This window comes from Prionailurus bengalensis, chromosome C1 (genome assembly GCF_016509475.1).
Source record: "Prionailurus bengalensis isolate Pbe53 chromosome C1, Fcat_Pben_1.1_paternal_pri, whole genome shotgun sequence".
NCBI lineage: Eukaryota > Metazoa > Chordata > Mammalia > Carnivora > Felidae > Prionailurus > Prionailurus bengalensis.
In genome coordinates, this window is record NC_057345.1 from 102,943,335 (window position 1) to 102,964,738 (window position 21,404).

General features: G+C 41.2%; 1 protein-coding gene and 1 pseudogene across 1 annotated transcript in view; one reads left to right on the forward strand and one right to left on the reverse strand.

The window, feature by feature from the left end:
* NOTCH2 (notch receptor 2) overlaps window positions 1–21,404 on the reverse strand; it is a 164,243-nt gene that overhangs the window by 45,737 nt on the left and 97,102 nt on the right. Inside the window, exons 6-12 of the mRNA XM_043575978.1 lie at window positions 12,380–12,613; window positions 10,878–11,033; window positions 10,223–10,411; window positions 8,952–9,065; window positions 8,057–8,170; window positions 6,144–6,377; window positions 3,119–3,229 (exon numbers count right to left, since the gene is read on the reverse strand). Coding sequence (XP_043431913.1) covers window positions 3,119–3,229; window positions 6,144–6,377; window positions 8,057–8,170; window positions 8,952–9,065; window positions 10,223–10,411; window positions 10,878–11,033; window positions 12,380–12,613 — 1,152 coding nt within the window. The remainder of the gene's footprint in view (window positions 1–3,118; window positions 3,230–6,143; window positions 6,378–8,056; window positions 8,171–8,951; window positions 9,066–10,222; window positions 10,412–10,877; window positions 11,034–12,379; window positions 12,614–21,404) is intronic.
* LOC122481030 lies at window positions 20,764–21,120 on the forward strand (annotated as a pseudogene).

Below are 21,404 nucleotides of genomic sequence, written 5' to 3' on the forward strand. Positions count from 1 at the left end.
AGGATTAGCTATTTTGGTAGACTTGTTACTCATGATTAGCCTTTCAAATGCTTTTTGAAAATCACTACGGTGTGGCAGACTATGAGGCTTTCAAAACTTTACCTGTTTCAGATGATGTTGGGTTTCTAAGTACAAATAATGATTTATAACTTAAAAATACAATCAGTCTCTGGTTAAATCATGTAGCTCTGAAAATTACAGTAGATACTTCCAGTATCCTCTATCTGGAAATTCCTGGGAATTTTCCAATAATAGTTTCTAAAATTGTGTTTAGCTACTTCTGCCTGTGTTTTTTAAAGATTGAGCTATAACTGACATATAACATATTAGTCCCAGGTGTGCAACGTAATGATTTGATATTTGTATATACTGCAAAAGGATCACTGTGGTAAGTATAGCTAATATCCATCAACATACATAGTTTCAAAATTTTTTTTCTTGCTCTTTGCCCATTTTTAAATTGGATTATTTGCTTCCTTGCTATTGAGTTGTATGAGCTCTTTATATATTTTTGATATTAACCCTTTTTCAGATATATTGTTTTATATCTGAATATTTTCTCCTGCTCTATAGGCTGCCTTTTCAGTTTATTGTTCCTTGCTGTGCAGAAGCACTTTAGTTTAATGGAGTCCTGCTTGTTTAGTTTGGTTTTTGTTACCTGTGCTTTTGGTTTCTTATTCAACCTATTTGCTTTTATGGACTGTTATGAGAAGTCAGCAAAATAATAAATATGAAGGCAAAACTGAAAAAGTAGTTTGTAAACTGAGAAGTAGCTTCTAGAAGTAGCACTTGATTTCTTACATTTCCCATTCAATCAGTTAAGTATAAAGAGATCCTGGGTGGCTCAGTTGGTTTAACGTCCGATTCTTGATTTTGGCTCAAGAATGATCTTCTGGTTCCTGAGATCAAGTCCCTCATCAGGCTTCCAGGCTGTTATCACAGAGCATGCTTGGGATTCTCTCTCCCTCTCTCTCTCTCTCTCTGCCCCTCCCCTGCGTGCATGCATGCACACGCATGTGTGCTCTCTCTCTCAAATAAATAAACATTAAAAACAAGAGGTCTGCGGAGAATACAGAATTTAGTCTTAAAAAGAAAAACTCATTTAAATCTGTCAAAGCTGTTATGAGAATTGTGTAAAAAAAAAAAAAAGTACTAGTGTTAAAATAAAACAAAGGAAAGAATAAAACATCTCACATCTAAGCTCATGTATATATAATGCCACAGTTGTCTGTGGTATTTTGGGCAGCTGATTAAAAAAGCAAAAAACAACTGAAAAAAAAATAGACATAGAAAATCGTTCCAAGAACAGAGTACCACCCAGTAACCAAAACATTCCACTTCTTGGTTATGTAATTTCATGCTACACCTTAGGTTTATTTTAGAATATTTTAGCCTATGTCCTCCCTCCTTGACCTTCTTGGTTTGCTGAATGTTAAAAAGAGAGAGAATATGACTTACTGGCATTTCAGAAAAAAAAAAAAAAAAAGTTCCAGTGTAAGGCTTACATGTCTAAAAAGAAGTCACAACAGGCACCCACTTAGGCTGCCGGTGAAGTAAGAACGGGCATAGGCTCTAGAGTAGGACCACCTGGGCTGGAATCCTGGCCATAGTGCACTGGTAATGTTACTTAACCTCTCCAAGCTCTGGATTTTTCATCAATACCATAGGAATGATAATAGCTGTGGATAATTAAATGAGATTAGGTCCCTAACGCCTAGCTCAAAATAAGCTCTTAATAAATGGTAGCTATTCTCTTCTTACCTATTTAACAAAAATGCACCTATTATCCTACCTAGCAGGAATTTTTGTGTATTCAGTTGGCTGTCACTTCATCTTGCAGTATCAAGTTTCAGGACCAGAAGTACAGCTGGCTACTACCAGCACTGCTAGGCACTAGATACGACGGCTGTCATCATACTTGTCTTCTGAGTGATCTTCCACTGAGAAGACATTACGGTGACCCATGTGGGCCGAAAACATTACTCCCTAGCACCTGCGATCATACCCAAGCAGGAAAAAGGTTTGTGAAATACAGCAGAAAGTAAGTTCCCGGCAAGCAAGAGGCAGACATTCACTTCACTTGGCCCTGAATGCCTTTGGAGGTCATAGTTTAAAAAGCTCTGAGGGAAATTTCTCACATTGGTTGCAAATGATCACATGGTACTTATTAAATGGTAACATTATTATGTAAGTGCCTGCTTGCGTGTGGGACCGTCTAGAAAGAATAGGATAGGCACTGTATATGCCCTCTGATGATGTCATTAACAAACAGGTGTCTCAGTAAGGTGCCTCAGATTTCTCAATAGCCTCTAGCAATTTTTGGATCGGAAGGGTAAAAGATAAAGGCAATCTTACAACAAAAAAGAGAGAAAGAGATTTGTGTTTGTGTGTGTGCACACAAGCGTGCATGTGTAAATGTTCTGGCTACTTTTAGTAATTACATTGGTCCTCCCAAGTTCTGGCCTCATCCAACAATCTCCCATAAGAGGAAGTACTCAGAAAAAAGCATTTAGTGTTTTCATAGAATTTTATCTTGGCTATACTTTTGTAGAAGGCATTCATTAAGTGTAGCAAATTAAAGGTGGCAGTAAAAGCTATATAACTCAAGCACAGTGACAGAAACTCATGGTCTGACTAGAAATGCTTTTCAGGTAGCTATAACATGTGGTCTAAAGGGGCACCTGGTGGCTCAGTCGGTTAAGCATCCAACTTTGGCTCAGGTCATGATCTCACGGCTTGTGAGTTTAAGCCCCGCATTGGGCTCTGTGCTGACAGCTCAGAGCCTGGAGCCTTCTTCGGATTCTGTGTCTCCCTCTCTCTCTCTGCCTCTCCCCAACTTGTGCTCTGTCTCCCTCTCTCTCTCAAAAATAAATAAAATGTAAAAAAAAAAAACACCCAAAAACATGTGGTCTAAAAACCCTAACTGAGGAAAAGTTTCATGTCATGATTTATGGAAGGCCTATAAGTAGAAAACTAGGCCAGAGAAGTACAGAAACACATTTCTAACCTTCGAAGAGACAAAGAAATAGGAAACATTTGAAAAGTGATTTTCCTTCATATGCCCCTTTCCCAAAGTGATGGGGCTGAAGGAGGGTCCTCCCAACAAAAAAGGTGTTACCTGTGAATCCCGGTGAGCAGACACAACTATAACGATTAATGCCATCCATACAGACTCCGTGGACACAAGGGTTACTTGTACAGTCATCAAAATTGATTTCACAATTAACACCTGCAAAGAAAAAAGTAGAAAAGGAACCATGCAGTATTACCACAAAAATAGCATGTGATGCTAGGTGTTAAGAAATCTAAAGAGTATACAGCCAACCCTAGATAGAGCTATATTAATAAAGGTGCAATTGTAGATATGGGTAACTAAACAGCAAGGATATAGCAATCATAATTTTTACTATCATCTTATAAAAATACTCATGATACTTTGTTATGTACTTAACATGAATTTAGTGATGTCTTATTTCCAACTCATAGAAAAACACTTTGGTAGTTTAAAAATTCTAAAACTAAAGCCCAGTAAAACTAGGCTTTAAACTAACAAAATTTCCATTGAAAGTTGTAAAATTTTTATTCACTCATATTTTGTATTAATATTTATTAATAATAATTACGTTAAAATTTATTGAGCCATTATTATGTGCAAGTACTCTGCCTCCCACTTCACATAAGTTTTCTTTAGTCTTCTCACTCAACTGGTACATCAAGTTGTAATACACCCACTGTATCGTGGACTTGCACAACTACGGCAGTACAGCCAGGATGTGAACCAGGCACTTTGGATTCTGTCCGCTTCACCACACCACACTGGTCACTCTGTGATGAACGAGGCCATGCTGCCTCACTAGCCACAAATGAGGCAAGAGTTTCCATACTCCTGGATACTTTTAGGAGATGTGTCTAGCCTTGACTGAAAACCCCCATTCACCTACAATCAACCATGGCAGGCCGCAGGAGGCTATATTTTATTTGAGTAGGACCAGACACCATGCCCAAGATGAGCCAATGTAATTTTCTCATTGGGACACTGGAATATGAACTGTGGGACTATATGAACTGTGGTCTATAAATTGCTCTGCTTCCTGATAATCTCTGCAAAGCTTTACCAATCAATTCTCACTTGGAATCTGTGAGATACTTCTGTGTGCTTTCACTAGATCTTTTGTCTATTCTGTAGTTATCGTTTGCTTGTTTGCTAAGGAATCCTTAAACTAGTCAGGTTGGTTTCTGTGACTTAGAACCTAAAGAAACTTACTTAAAACAGTTTCCCATCATAAGACCATGGGTGAAAGAAGCCTCAGAAGTGATTCTGGGTTATTTATCTCACTTTAAGTACCCAGTAAATGAGAAACCACAATTATAACTAGCACATGGTAAAGTACCCCTTCTGTTTATACTCATCCAAAATCTAACTTACCAACTTAGGACCATGTTATGAATGGGTTATGGATTCTCACTCTAGAACTCAAAAGTCTATTCAGAATGATTAATTAAAATAGACCCGTCCATCTAGGCCCATAGTACATGTCAGGTCTTTCTCCACCCATTATAGACCAAGATTTTTTTATAACGCCTACATCTCTTTGCTTTAATTCTCCCAACAGCCACAGGAAGGGATTTGGCAGTTTTCTGAGAGGTCTTGGGGCCTTCACTCTATGCTGCTTGCACACCACTCATATTTACTTCTTGCATTTCTCAGTGACAGCTACTTACACCTTGCCTTCTCTGTCCTCCCCAGGGAATACACCTGATACATCCTGGCATAATGATATAATCCCAGAGAAAACAAAGTGCTTGCCAACCCACCACTCACCCAGGTTTCTAGTATGTTTGTTATAATGGGAATGATAGCAAAGCCTAAAACAGCCCCACCATTCTAAAGGCGTCCATTCAATTGCTTGTAAATCTCTCAAATTTCTTTTCGTACTGCAATTTCTCATGTCTGGGGACCAGCCCGGAAGCAAATTGCTTTTGGAAGGCTTCACAAAGATCTATTCAGCCCTTTTAGTGAGTTATCTAAACGTGGGGAGGGGGAAGGCACTTTCAACTGTGAAGGCATGGGATGTTTTTCGTATGCTTGAGCAACTCAAAAAGGACTTTGTTTTCAAACTTGGCATGTATGAGGTCCTGGACGAAGACCAGGGCCTTTGACAAGTTTGAAGAAATGGATTTGGAAATAACAAAATAAAATGAGGGCAGTTAACCACCTCCCCCACCTTTGCCCCCTATGTAGGCCATTTTCCTTAAATCAAGAATGAGTTCTCAATAAATCACTCTCTTGTATTGGCAGGTTCCCTTCTAACAAAGGCACACACTAGTTAATCTTCCACTAATACATTTTCTTTGATCTGAGACATAGTACTTCTCTGTCCATTAACCACAGTTGTGACCATAATTATTCCTCAAATAAGTAAAACAGACTCCAGTGAGACCTGCGAAATGCTGCCGCCTGAGAAAATAACTCAACATTCCCCCAGCAAGGAGCAGCATGCCCTCCCAACTAACGAGCAGTCACTCAACCAGAGTCGGGGAAACAGCACTGAACTCGGGGGTGGGAAACGGTGGCTGTGCATTCTAATTTACAATGACTGGACCGTGCTGTGAAGTCTCTGCTCTCCCTGAGAATTCCCCCAAATGCCCAAGGTCCACCCGAAACACGGCAGAAGAGAAGTGTCACATTAAAGATACTGGACTCTGAAACAGAGAAAAACACAACTGGAAGGACAGGAGGGAGCGAGAGGGAAAAGGGCCAGCTTCATTACTCTGAGTGGGGTGGAAGTTCAAGGGAAAAGGACAATCAAATCAAGACACGAAGGCAAGAGGGTTTCCAATTTTAAATAATAATTTCTATTTTTTGAGGTGGGGTGTCTTCTTCTAATAAAACACACACACACACACACACACACACACACACACACACACACACAGTCATCAGTTTTGCAAAACTATTATCTCTAATTTCTCCACTGACTAGAGACTGAGATGATTCTGGCTGAAGCTTTGGCTGTGCTTTTAAGAATCAGAACTGCTTTTTAGGTATCGAAGCATATGCCAAGAAAGTCTGAGATATCTGTGCAAATTGTTTTTGAGGAAGAGTGAAAACTCCAGAGGAGACATAAAGAGAGCGGGCTTACCTGACGTGCCTGGCTGGCAGTTGCACTGGTAGCCATTTACAAGGTCAATGCAGCGACCATCATTCAGGCAAGGGCTGCTGTAACATTCATCTATCTGGTCACTGCAGATGGCACCCATGTACCCCGGGTTGCAGATGCAGGTGTAGGAATCAATCCCATCCTGACACTGGCCATGGTGGCAAGGATCAGGGTCACAGTTGTCGATGTTTTCCTCGCACAACACACCAGTGAATCCTTGAAAGGAATTTTACCAAGAAGGCTTGAAAACCAAGGCAGACTCCACACCTGAATATAAGTGTGGCCACATCCACTATAGACCTCATGTCCTAACATTTCTACCGCAGGCAACGAGCAGCTGAAACAAACCATTTATAAGGCAATCCTAGAGAGTTGTGTTTAAAACAAAGTTTTTCAAATAAAATTTGTAGAATTCAAATACCTTTCTCAAAATGATCAGTGGGTTTCACTGCAGAGATACTTTAACTGCATCATCATTTCATACTGGGCTTCAGTGGGGACTAGCTTTCAATATTTTTCCATTATATTTTTACCTCTCTATCCCTTTCTTCCCAAACCCAACATACAGATACTGTATTAATGGTTACGTGTATCTTATCTTCCCAATTCTGACCTTAGTATACAGAGAACTTTTCTTTATCCCTCTTAAATGCTCCCAGAGTACTGTGCTTACATATATACTAAGTTTTTAGTAAGTACCTGTTAATTAAAATGAATGAAAGTTTATGAGCATTAAAAGAAAAAGGGAAAATAAGACTTCATTCAACTTTAAATCCCTTTTAAAGGATTTTAAAGAAAGGCGAGGGGTGGGGTGGGCTCTCTTCCTTTCAAACATGAGTTCAAGATTTTTAAACTCTCTCCAGAGGTTATTCTCCATGAGGATAATCTGGCCAGAGGAGGACAAAATCTGGAACTCCTCCAACCAAAGGCAACAGTTTGCAAAAAGAGAAAGAAGTGAACTGGTTCATCTGACGGGACCTAATCTAAGGAGGCCCAGTAAATGGTAATGTTCCAGTACTACTGAAACACTAATTCTCTGTGTTTATTTTTGTGACTTAGTTTGCTTTTCTGTCATCAGAAAGAAATCATGCACATGATGTTTAAAATCCTTTAAGAATCAATCTTCCAAAATAAGAAACAGGTCTGGAATTATATTCATAACTTCTTTTTCCCTTAAGCGGTCACATAAAAAATAAATTGAGAAATCATCTTTTCTAATAATTTCTAGTCCTTCTCTATAATACTGGTCTGTGTAAAAGCAAATGTGTAATAAGGGACGTTTGACTTATTCAAATCCACTCCCAAATGAGAAATGTGGCCACAGATCAGAAATGCAGAATATGTGTAAACAGATTCTTTTTCACTGTAGTAGCAGAAGTCAGGAAAGAGGACCTAAACTTTCCCAGAGTTCTCTCTCCCATTCAGATAACACACCTGACTCTCAGGGGCTGGGCAGTCTTGTACTCGTAAAACCTCTGCGCTTGCACACAATGGCCCTTAGACTTCTGGGCCTTTGTTCAATCACTTGCCTCAAAAAACACAGAGACAGGTCTCCTGCTGAGAAGCCCTAGTGAAAAATAGCTTTCAGCTGGAATTCTTCCCTTTCCCAAAGGAGTAAGTCAAGCCAGCTGGAAACTCACCACTGCCAAAATCTATCCCAGAAAGACCTGGACACCAAATGGAAATGTCCAAGCTAGGCCACTATTGTGGTGGAGAAGGAGGCAGGTGTTGTAGGAGGAAACCGTGAGAGAAGCAAAAACTATGCTGGAAGCAGCTCTCTCTAAACACAGAGCAGCTCATTAGTGGACTGGCCTGGTAGGGCAGCGAGTAGAGGACAGCCTCCTATTTTGTTCAGACAGACATATCAGGTGAACAGAAAGTGAGAACAATCTTACCTGTGGCACACTGGCATTCATAGCCATTTGGGTGATCAATACACTTTGCCCCATTCAGACACGGAGTACTGGAACAGTCATCAATATCAATCTGGCAAACTGGCCCAGTGAAACCTTAAAAGGGCAGAGTGACGACACGAGTCAAAGGATTCCCCTATGTCTATCCATCTAAGGTCTACAAAGGGCTTAAACCAGTGGCTCAGCAAACATAAAATTATTCTCCCCAGCAGGTAACTGGGATAACCGGGTGAAGCTCAGGGCATCAGAGACAACTGTGAGTGTCTCAACCTCTGTTTATTCCCAGTACAGATTTCACTTGCAGCTGAAGTAGGGACAGAATGGTTATACATGGAGCCCTCAAACAAGTGAGGGTAGCTTCAGAGGACTGGGACCTTCTCTCTGGAGAAATAACAAGGAGAGGCTATTGTCTGTGGCAGAAAATTTGGCATGTCTTCAACAGTAGCTTTGGGGGGCAAAAGGAGACACAGAGCATTCTTTGGAAAAAACTGACTTGTGTTGTCTGTTTCTGGACCTAGGGTGAAATATCTAACAACAAAAGTCTCATAGAGGGGCTTCAAGAATATGACCCATGGCGGGGGAAAATCCCTGAATAGCCTACAACTAAGGCTTCTGTGAGGTATGAACTTTCTGAAATATATACACAGACAGAGAGGTCATGGGCCATTCAGAATAGACTTGGACTTCTGGCCACAAAGGATTTGGATGATACACTAGCTGAAACAAACTCCCCGTTTCTGTACACACTCCGATTCCGAAGTGCTCACTTTAATGACTTCCTCATGTACAGCCCACACACATTCTCTCCTCCTCCCTTCCCTGTGGTCAGTCAGCTTTGTGCTTTCAAAGAAAACAGGGGCAGGTGGTGGGCACTTACCAGGCGGACACAGACACTGGAAGCGATTGACTTTATCTACACACTGACCATTGTTCACACAAGGGTTGCTCTGACATTCGTTTATCTCCAATTCACAATGCACACCTTTGAAACCTGAACAAATTAGACCACACAAGTGGCTTAGAAAGAAAGGCATATTCTAGCCAAGAAAGCACAAATTTGCAGATGACTACATCCTCTACGAGCATGAACATTTCTGCAGAAGGCAAAGCGGAGTCTCCCCTGATGGGAAATAGTCACTGCAAGTGTCAGTGAGATAGGAGCATACGGTGAGAAACGCACGTCACTGTGAAGAGGGAGAAAAGGTTACCTCCAAAGACACTGGTAAAATATAGCATGCCAGCAAAGACACTCCTACATTCTCTGACCAGGCCCTGCTTCACTTTCAGAGCAGTGCCAGGCCCATAGGGTCCCCAATCAATGTTCACACAGACCCGCTGACCTGGAGATCCTGTTGCTCTCAGGGTACAAGTCAAGGTCAGGAGGGCCTTCCAGTGCTAGACTGGCTAGCAGGCTTAATCAAGTAAAGCAGCCACTATCACATGTCATTTTTTCATTTTTTAAATTATTATTATTTTTTTTTAGAGAGAGAGAACACGAGTGGGGGAGAGGGGCAGAGGGGCAGGGGAAGACAGAATCTTAAGCAGGCTCCATGCTCAGCGTGGAGCCCGACAAGGGGCTTGATCCCACAATACTGGGATCAGTACTCAACTGACTGAGCCACCCAGGCGCCCCTCAAATGTCATTTTAAACTGGACTTACCTGTGCTCTCTGAGAATTCAAGAAATGGTTTCTGTAGAAGCATTCAAGAGTACAACTAACAATATGCACATTACTACGGATAAATAGCAAGTTCCTAAACAATTACGGGTAAAATAATTTTTATAAATGGAATAGTACGGTATTTATAATGTATCAAGAGATTAGGAAACCTTGCTATTTATAGGACTGTTATGGTAAATCCTTTGTTAAACCAAAGAATACTTGCATAAAAACAATCACTTCTGAATTTTTCTCTTACATGTAACTGATGTTGATATATGGACTTGTTTAATTTAGTGTCCATCACTCTAAGAATTCTAGCACTGCCTTACTCCTTAAGGGTCCCCTTGGCTAGCAACCCTGTCATTATTGGGAATGAAATGCTGACAGAGCTCATGGGATTGCCACCCTGTACTGAGTGCTCCGCCTAAGAGAACTGCAGGGCACTGTCTCTTGTCTAGATCCCACATACTGACGGGCCCATGTACCTGGCATGCACAGACACGTGAAGCCTCCAATCTTATCCAGACAGGTCGCATCGTTCTGGCAGGGGTCGGAATGGCACTCATTGATATCCAACTCACAACGAGGCCCTGTATAGCCCCTCAGACATTCACAGTGGAAGGCACCATCTGTATTCACACATTTTCCTGCATGCTCACAAGGATTGCTATTGGCTAGAAAACACAAGCACCAATTACTGGAATCAAAGTACTTTGATAGAATTTCCACAAATATGGATTGCAGAAGTGGATCTGACTCTGCATAATGACAGCATTAGGGCTAGGCCTTTAATAATCCGGTTCTCAATTTACTATTTTCTTCCTTAAAATACAAAGAAGAAAGGAAGAAGCCAAGGCAAGGCAAGACTAAAGCAATTTCAACTCTTGTGCATCTCTGTTCTTTTGCCCGAACTGTCACTTGGGTAGGGCTTCCTGTTAGGAATCAGGTACAGACTTCCCATTTACTCAGTTCTTAGAAGAGAATATATGTTTACATTGGGGGGTTATAAACAGTAAGCACGTAACAGGAGAGATCGGAGGTTTGGGTGTAACATGCTCCTAGAGTAAAATGTGCTTCTGTCTGAATGCTCACTGAGCTCGACAGACACCATGAGGCATAGGGAAGGTTCCGTGTACTTACCCATGGCACATTCATCCACATCTTCTGTGCAGTCAGCGCCTTTGTAGCCTTGGGGGCAGGTGCAAATATACTGCCCGTTCAGGGGGTTGGTATCACACAGTGCCCCCTTATGGCAAGGATTGCTGATGCATGCATCATCCAAATGACACAAGAGACCTGTCACACAGGGTGGGGCAAGGAGAACAAAGAAAAAATGTCCCTTACTTGAGGAAGAGTTTTCTCTTTCATGGAGTTGGGAAAATCTTATGCTCACCTCACCAAAGTCCAACATGGAGATTTAGAGGCAACTTCCCCTTTGCCTAATCCTACCTTAGGGACATGCTGCAGCCAGCAGCAAGCAAGGAGCCTCTGTGGACAACCCTCGTGCTCTGACCCTAAGCCCCCAGCGAGACCTCTCCTCAAGGGTACAGGCATCCTAGGCCATAAAGTGAGATGGTCAGAGGATGGTGACATGAAAATGGAGACAGCCTTCTGAGAGGGCTGCCAGATTAGCAAATAAAAATAGAGGATGTCCAGTTCAACTTGAATTTCAAATAAACAACAAATAATTTTTTACTACATATTCCAAATACTGCATGTATCTTATATTTTATTATATTTTATTTAGCAACTACTTTCCTAAAATTATGCTTGCTACCTGACGATCATGGGGCCACCAGGATTTGACTAGCCTCAGAAGACAAAACAAAAACAAAAACAAAAAACAGCTGAACATCATAAGCCTACACTAGAGTAGCTTTTTAATAGTGTCAACATTCCTGGCTCAAGTGCCCCCAGGACTCTAAAGGTATTACTACGTCCCATGTTCCATGTAATTCACATGGGAACTGGATTTTCCAGTCTGCAATTAGCTTAAGAACAGGTAACTAATGCTTCGTCTACAAAGCTAGAGGTGGGGCCTTTCCAAAAGCCGAAATGAGAACATTTCAAAAGTGCTGGGTACAAAATTCTCAGTTAAGCTATCTTCTTCTGTCACATTCCTCCCTTCACTGCTATCTACCCCTAGGACTGGGAGCTGTTACCTTCAGAGACTAGAGCAACTAACTCTGCAGTTAGTAAAATTCTTCCCTTAGAGGAATATTTCCATAGACACTGAGAGTTGGAATGCGTTCAAATGTTTCTCTCCTCCCAACTCCTTCTGAGTAAAAGAGTTCTTCTCAAAATGAAGTTCCTAAATCCATTTCTTGGTAATTTGGTCTTAATTTCTGAGAAATTAACCTTAATTCCTGAGGTGCTTTTCAGCCTCAAATCTTAAGGAGGTCAACAGAAGTTCCCAAGGCAATAGTTACTAACTTTCATTTTAGGGGGATGAAAAACTGAGGTATCCAGATTTAAGATGAGAGCCAAAAGCCCTAAAGAAGACTACTTTCATAGCACTTGAGCTAGCAATTACACTTCCAGAATTAACACTTGACTAACATGTTCCTACAGATGCTCATTAAAAGATCCTGAATGCTCCCCGGCCCCTTCCGTGAACTCCAGTTCTGTCCTGCTGGCCTCACCTGCCTTTCCTTCAGGGCACATGCAAGAGAAGGAGGCCACGCGGTCAATGCACGTGGAGCCGGGAGTGCAGGAGGCAAAGGCGCAGTCATCGATGTTCTCACTGCAGTCGTCTCCACTCCAGCCATTGACACACACGCAGCCATAGCCCCCGTTGCGGTTGGTGCAGGTGCCTCCGTTCTGACAAGCGTTAGGTTGCAGCAGACACTCGTCTACATCCTCTGTGCAGAACTGTCCTTTGGGGGAAGAAAGTGCCTTTGATTAGGGCTCTGAAGTCCCAAATAATTAGTACCACACCAGCTCCCGCACATGCCTCATCCTCATGTGACCTGCCTGAAATTCAGGCAAGCGGAACTCACAGCGGACCAGGTCTTCATGTGAATTTTAGGGCTACCATAGACAATCCACATGATATCTATTCCAGACAAATAAAGAGGAATGGAAACTACCATTCCTAGAAATTCTGACGTGAGAATTTAGCCAACCTATTAAAGAAAAAATTAGTCTTGCAGCATCCTTAACTCAGTTAAATCCCTGGGGCAATGAATATGTAAGTAAGAAGTGGGAAGTAGAGTATAGGAAAGGAGTAAAAAACAGGAGTGAATGATGAGAAGGAATCTACATGTCAAAATGTCAAGGCAGTTGTTCTATATCCTGATTGTATCAATGTCAACATCCTGGTTATGATACTGTACAACAGATTTGCATGATGATGTTATCATTGGGGGAGCCTTGGTAAACAATATAGGGTATCTCTCTGTATTAATTCTCATAACTGCATGTGAAACTATGATAATCTCAAAACGAAAAGTTTAATTAAGAAATAAAAGAAAGGATGAGAGAGGGTAGGCAGCAGAGATGAAGGACATGAAAAGCTTTGGTAAACTGTAGAGGTGAAAGGCAACACCAAAATGACGGACGAAATTGGAGCAAACTGTGCACAGCCTGTGGCACCCACCCTTCAAGGATGTGGATTTGTGGAATAAGATGCAGAAAACCGACCCAGTGATATAGAAGACGGGAAAAGGATTGGTTTGATCTGTCTGAAAAAGAGCAAACTGAAGGACAATATGCAAGACCACTTATGGATATAATGCAGGTCACTATAACAGCAAAGGATGGGGCCTATGACAAAAGCTCTCGGGCTCTGTGACAAGGAACAAAAGCATGTCTTCAGCTTACAAGCAAGGAATCTGTGATTAACAAGCAATTTAGTGCCAGACCACATGGATTATGAAACAAATTGATGAATATCAGTTTAGACAGCTATCAAAGGGAACTCATGTTCAGATCATCTGAATTCTCCAAAACACAACACAAGTGGCTGAAACTCAAAAAAAAAACAAAAACAAAAAACAACCCCTCAAGGTGTTATCTTTGTTAAAGAATTATATCTTTGTTAAAGAATTCGATGAATAATTTAAAAAGGCATGCTGGTGAAGAGGCCTCTCAATAAAAAAGCACATGATGTTTATACTCAGAAAATGCCAAGGCTATCCATAGTCCCTAGAATTCCTAACAGTAACTCAAATGGCTCTTTTCAGAAAGCCTTCAATGTGCCCAGCTGTGTAGCCATCACTGTTAACAGAAGTTAGTTGTATCTGATCTAACCTGACTGTCTATTCTTTACCCTACTCTAACCTGTACACCCATTATTACAGAACTACCATCTGAGGCGCGAGGGTGGCTCAGTCAGTTAAGCGACTGACTTCAGCTCAGGTCGTGATCTCATGGTTCGTGGGCCTGAGCCCTGTGTTGGGCTCTGTGCTAACAGCTCGGACCTAGAGCCTGCTTCGGATTCTTTGTCTCCCTCTCTCTCTGCCCCTCCCCTACTCCTATTCTGTCTCTCTCTCAAAAAAAAAAAAAAAAAAAAAAAAAAAAAAGAACTAGCATTACTCTATTGCACTTACTTGATTCTACATCCATCTCCCATCACTTGGCTGTAAACAACCTCCCTCAGTTCAGGAATATTTTTTTGTATCCCTAGCTAAAATCTCACTGACTAGGATGGCAGGATGGGTGTGTGGGCATCTCTGGAACTCTGTGCTCATCACCCCCATTGTGTGTGCTTCTCCTCACCCCACTTCATCCATATAATTCTTGAAGGAGGCACCATACCTTTACACGATCATGACCTCCTAATCTAGCTGACTGACCCAGGATGGGCATCTGACACAAGCTGTTATCACTATGTCCCTTTTCTAAATTTTTGGACTAGGGACCCTTTGCCACATGGACCAAAAGGATAAAGTGGCTGGTCTACAAAGTGATAGGGGTGAATCAGAAGTGCACAGAAGAGAAAAACAGAATCATGGTGGCATTCAAGTTGTTGGTTCCAGTTGTTCCTGAAGCCCAAATGTTCAAATGAGAGATGGCCCTTTCAATAGGTTTTCCTAATTTCAGATGGGGATCTGTCAACTGCACCCCCCAGTATTAACTAATACAAACTGAGTGAGTGAGTCTGCATACACGCACCGGCAATCACTTCCCCCAGGGCACATGATGTCATTTATTGCAGAAAGCACAGGCAGAAATGCTGCATCAGAGTAAAGACAGACATGTAATTAGGATACAGGTGGGATTTAGAAATGAAAACATGACTAAGAAGTAGGTAAAGAGTTACTGTAACCTGGAAATCACTGAGAGTCTTGTCTCTTAAGCTAACTCAAATATCTAGGGTACCCTCAAACCAAACTTACGTGGTGAATCTGAGCAATTTGGATGTTCTTTTTCTTTTTGACTGGCTCTGTGATAGTTCTGAGTATAGGATACTGTGCGTTTAAAAATATCTCGTATGTATTTCTTACATAACATAATATTCAGACACTTAAATATTATAGTAAGACAGACTAGGTAAATAAAACAATGCTTGGAATGGATATTTGGCACCCCTGGGAAAGGAAACCAAGAGTCATTGTTTCTTTGAACCAGGCATTGTGCTGAGCTGTCACAAAATTTATCTCATTTAGAGTCAAGGAAATAGGCTCAGGTAAAATAACTGGTGTCAGGCAGGGAGAGCAGGGGAAGCAGGATTTAAACCAGAGCTGCCTACCTCTAAAACTCTTTTCTTTTTTTAATGTTTATTATTTATTTCTGAGAGAGAGACAGAGTGCAAGCAGGGAAGAGGCAGAGAGAGAGAGAGGGAGATGCAGAATCCGAAGCAGGCTCCAGGCTCCAAGCTGTCAGCACAGAGCCTGACACGGGGCTTGAACTCAGGAACCATGAGACCATGACCTGAGCCGAAGTCAGATGCTTAGTTGACTGAGCCACCCAGGCACCCCTAAAACTTTTAATGAAGATTTGAGGTGTGAGTCTGACCGTATCAAAACCGTCTTTGTGTGCCTCAGTTTCCCAAGTTCATGAAGGCACGAGGAAGTGAAGAGGGTGAAGAAGGATGGGAAGGACTCAAATCATTACTCACGTGATCAGTTTACTGGAAAAATTCAACACTCAAATTATTATCCAAAAATCAAATGTACTTTTAGGTACAGTTTGCTATTTTTTGAATGGGATTGTTGTTGAAGATTAGAACACCTGAGAACTGTATATCTATCTGTTAGATAATGTTTGTCAGAGTAACCAAATCTAGAGAGCCAAAAGCACACTGGCTTATAAATTACTTTCTACAAAATGGGTCATTTTTCTCTAAGATTCAGGAACATTTCTCCAGAAAAACATTCCCTCTCAGACTCATTTCTGCCAGAATTTTTTTACTCTTCATTCCAATTCTACAAACCAGAATGAGGAAAATGGTAAGATGGGAGGCCACTACAAGTGCTTGCTCCAAAATTCCCATTGGAATGCCTGCTAAGGTACTGCCCCTCCTTCAGGCCACCACTTCTTGGCACAGGAGGAAATCAATGCGGAAGCCTAAGAATAAGAAACATGAGGGTCAGAAAGGTCATAAACTAGTAAGTGAGAGCACTGCCATTCAAATCCAGATCAGTCTGGCTCCAAATCTACTGCCCTTCTCACTACAGCAAAGTTTCCAGCCTTGCTTTCAATCAACAAGATCTGCAGGCTAGATCTCTGATCCTAGGATCATAAAGCACGCTGAGAAGGCAGGAAGCATGTGATAATTAAAGAACACCCTTGGTACAGATGAGAATAAAGGCGGAAAGTCACTGAATATTGAAATAGGAAGAGTTTATGGTGGTCATCTGGAGGGGTTGGTGCATGGTCTGAGGTCATTTGGCTCTCCCCACTACTCCATGGCAAGAAAGCATTAACCTGAGCTGGAGGCAGAAGGCTCACTGAGGGTGGTAGGACTAGGTCCTGAAGACATCAAAATGACTGAAGGGTATTCCTTGGCTGGGGTTTAAAAAGAGGAAAGGTTGGAGATCATTTAAGGCTTTGAATTCTAGTATGAATTCTGAATGTGATACAACAAGCAAGGGGGAGTTATTACAGGCTCACACATGGGGAAAGACATGATCAAAACTGCATTTGAAGATTAGTCTAGAATATAGGAGGGACTAAAACAAATGGCTCTCTGTTAGTAGGGAGAGAAGGAGACAGAACTAAGTTATGAGCTACCCAGCATACAAACGCATCTGGTGAAAAGGGAGAGCTATGTTGTATCCATGCCCTACCAAGCTACTAAATGTTCCACTCAAACAAGTCTCAGCATGGATATCATCTGTGTCAACACACACACTTGGCTGGTGACTCCCAAAATACGTTGCACAAAGCTCTGTTAGGCAAGTTTTTGAGGGCATCAATTATCCCTCTTAGTAATTTCCACCTGCCAGATATTGCAAGCTACTGCTATTTAATGTTGAGGCTAAGGAACTGGGCTACTAGGCCCTTCCCATTTCCCAACAGCAAAAGAGAAAAGAAGTAACTTGTTATTAGCAACTACCTTCTCTACTGCCACCATGAGTCTCGGCTAACTTGGTATGAAATGTCACAGTACCAAATCCTCGGCTGATACCTTAAACACTTAGGGCCACCCGTAGCTCCTGATAATTTTCTGGCTGATCACTTTTGCCTCTTAAATATATCTCAAATCTACACCTTCCCTTGCTATATTTTACTCCAGACACAATGACTTACTGTTGGCTCAAACATTAAGTTCTTTCTTACCTCAGAACCTCTGCATATCCTGTTCTCACCACCTCAAAATATTCTTCTCCCTCTTATTTATATGGCTAGTAACTTCCCATTCTTTGACTTCTCTTATAACTTAACTAGATATCCAAATTCACATCTTCCCAATTTTCTCCATATGCATCTATTTAATTCACTCTATCCTGCCACCATCAAAAGTTGAACTTTTGGATTTATTTATTCTTTACAGAATAAATACATATATTTATCCTTTACAGAATACATACATATATTTATTCTTTACAGAATAAATCATATATTTATTTATTCTTTTCTCTGCCCCTATTAGACTATATGCTCCTTGAGGACAGGAACTGTGGCTGCCATTCCCCTCAGTTTATGTATCTGGCACTTTACCAGGCACTGGGTAAAACAGACCTTAGACTTCAGATTTAATGTAATGTGCTCATTTTACGCACGGGGAAACTAGGGCCAGAAAGGTGCGGTGACTTGTCTACATTTGCACAACGAGTTGGAGGAATGTTAGAAATAGACAAAATTAAAAAATGGAAATCATCAAGTGCTGAAAAGGAAGTTGGGGGTGTGAGGTCATAGCAGATCAAGTTAGTCGTCTGAATAAGGAAGGGGACTCTGAGCTGGCTGTTGAGAGACAGAGCAGGATTGAGAAACACAGGGGAAAAGCGAGGCACTTCAGTAGTGCTACTAAGGAAGACAATACTAAAAACCCACCATCAGAAAATATGTCCGCTGCATTAGTTTTGTTGGAGTAGGTCTCCTTCATGTCGATCGTTTCTTACTGCCTCATCCTATGGTCTTAAAATCAACGGATGAATGAGTTAGATTGTGGGCACAGCCTCTGGAAGTTAATATAAGAGAGTGAACCCAAGAGGGCTGTACTGAAATGGAAACCATGACTGAGGCTTCATCAGCATCAAGCTCTAGCCCAGTGAGCCAGGACCTCTAAACAGACACCACTTATGAGTTGCAACACACTGGGATACAAACAGCTCATTATGGCTCTTTCAAGGTACCACAAACAAACCACCAATCTGACTTGGAGTTACAAGTGACTGTGAAGTGAGAGGAAAGGAAAAACAGAAAAGAAATGATCACTGACCCTTAGCACTTCAGGATAAAGTCCTTTCCCTGCCTAGTCATCTCTCAACTGTGAAGTGTGTGGGAAAAACTTTTATCACATCAGTGGCCCTGTTAAGGGTCAACTCTCATTGCAACAACAATCAGCACATGAAGAATAATATAAAAAATGAGTTTGGCAGGCCCTTGCTCTGGCCCTGCTACCTCCTCTGTTGTGGTTAAATCAAGAGAATTCAGTCTCCAGTATCTCCTTCCAGCCAACGATCACCCAAGCTCCTAAGTGTGGAGGTTCCATCTTTCCATATCATAGCAGAGCACACCCATAACCTTGTCCTACAGAAACTTCTCTATGCACAGATGCTCTATTCCACTGCAGAAGTGTAAGATCAGAGGATAAGCTTGACTGTCCTAGTCCTGGCTGGGTCTAGAGCTGGTTGAAACATTCTGTATAAACTCTGGAATCTACAGGTTCTGCCTAATGAGAAAACATGTGCACTAATGCACAAACACATGAATGTGTATAAGAGGCCTGGGGGTATGCAAGTGGCTAAGGGGATAATGTGGGAGGAGGGGATATACATACAGATAAATGCAAGAATCTCAGTGAATGTTGCCCCAATCCTAGACACCATCAGCTTTTCTAGGACTCCTCAAAAGCCTGGTTTCCCTGTATCCTGACCAATACATTTCCTAAAGAATCACCAGAATGATCTCAATGTGTACAATGGATTGTACTATTTGCCTGATCAAATCCTTTGATGACAAAGGGTTTGATGACTTCATTATAGTTAGGATGAAATTCTAAATGCTATCCATTTTTTCTGCCAATCTCTCTAGTCTCTCCTTTGGAAACACCACTAGCTCTAGCCACTCTGGCTTTTTTCCATTTCTCAAAATGATCAGTCTTTCCTCAGGGTCTTTGCACATGGTGTTCCCCATGTCTGGAACACTCTCATCTCTACCTTTCCCAGACTAATTCTTACTCACTGTCCATAGCTAAAATGTCACCTGCTCAAAAAGACATTACAGGGCTACCCCCAAATCAACTAGTTCTGCCTGTTAATATGCTCTCCTAATAACCCCTGCTTTTTGTGAAAGCATTTATTACAGTTCAAAATTTTATAGTTAAGTATATGATTTATGTCTGTGTTCCTCACTAGACTATAAGTTCCCTGAAGAAATGGGTGGTAGCTATTAACTTCATCAGTGAATCCCCATCACTTAGCATAGTGGCCAGCTAATAATACTTCTTGAGAAGTATTCAAAAGTATTTGTTAAGCAAAAGTTTATCTGGACCTGTCTTATTTTACTTAGGTCATTCTAATGCCAAAATAATAACCATCTTTCCAATCATCTCCCTTGCACCTTTATTCATACTCCCAAAGTTTCCATTACCCTGTATTGACATTAACCAGTCAATACCCAAGCTTCTCATTCTATCCCCTCCTTATTTGCTGAACTCCATCCCATTTATGACACACCCAATTCATCTTGCCTTTTGATCCTAATCCTTCAACTGTCTCAAAAGTAATTCTACACTATGGCAGATACCTTCCCTCTTCAACTGAAACCTAAGATTTCCCTAAAGACCATACCCCAGTCAGCCCTCTTCAGTAGATGCCCCCCTCCTCTTCTAATTACCTCCATCTGCATGAAGGTAAGTAGACAAAGAATCCATGTTTTCCTTATTCCTTAATGCTGCTACTGACTTCAAATAGTAAAAATATATTTATTAAGTAATTTTTAGGTACCAGATTCTGTGATACATACTTATATTGTTGTCAAATGTAATCTTCTCATACAATTAGGCTGGTTTCACAGATGTAGTACAGACCTGGTCTACACCAAAGAAAAATACTAAAGTATCTCAGGAAGTAGGGAGAAGAGGTTCTGACAGAACCCAGTAACAGCCCTGAATTTGGAAAGATAAGGTTGGGCCAACAAAAACTGAAATTTTTAATGTTCTTGTTCATTCATTCATTCATTCATTCATTCATTCAATAAATGCATATATACCATGTGCCAGGCCCTGACCCTATATACACTGAGGTTATACTGGTAAACAAAACAGTTGGGGCTTCTACCCTGCAAATAGGGGTTTTACAACCAAACACAATTATAATAGAGAGTGCTAAATGTTCTAACGGATAGAGGTTGCCTTGGGGGCATAAAGTAGGAGAATAGAGAAGAACTATGTTTTGAAGGTCCAGTTGGGGATAGTATGTTCCATTGGCAAGCTACAATCGTGGGACTTAATGACAGCCCATGTCAAAGCAGTGTAATGTTTTTTGACATTCTATTTTCCTACAAACTACCCCTTCGAACCACCTAAGTAAGGTTGCATCTACAACAAGAATTTATATCTAAATATTAACAGCAATGGCAGTAGTTTTCTTGGTATTTGAAGATCAGTGATCTCCTGCTTTAACTATTTCTAAAGTTCTTTTACCCATTTGTTCACTGCTTTGTGACCCAAACCCAGATGACCCTAGCTCCAGAGACTACATGGATCTATAAAACAAACAGAGATAAGTACAACAGAATATCTCGGGAATAAACTCAGAAGTATGCCATGTGATGCTACCTTAAGGTCACACTTGCAATACAGTTGAATAAACTTTAAATTGTGTTAACAGGAAAGAAAGAGATTTTATATGTTAACCGGGTTGTGAGTGTGAATGTGTGTGGAAGCGTGTGTAGAAAGAGGGTAGAGTGGGGAGTATTTCAGGCAGAAGTAAGTGTATGTATATGGGTCTGAATAGAAGAGAAAGCATGCCTCATTTGAGTGAATGAAAAAAAAGTCAGTGTGGTTCACTTACAAGGCATGGATCAGGCGAGGTATGGCTGGAGAGGGAGCTACAT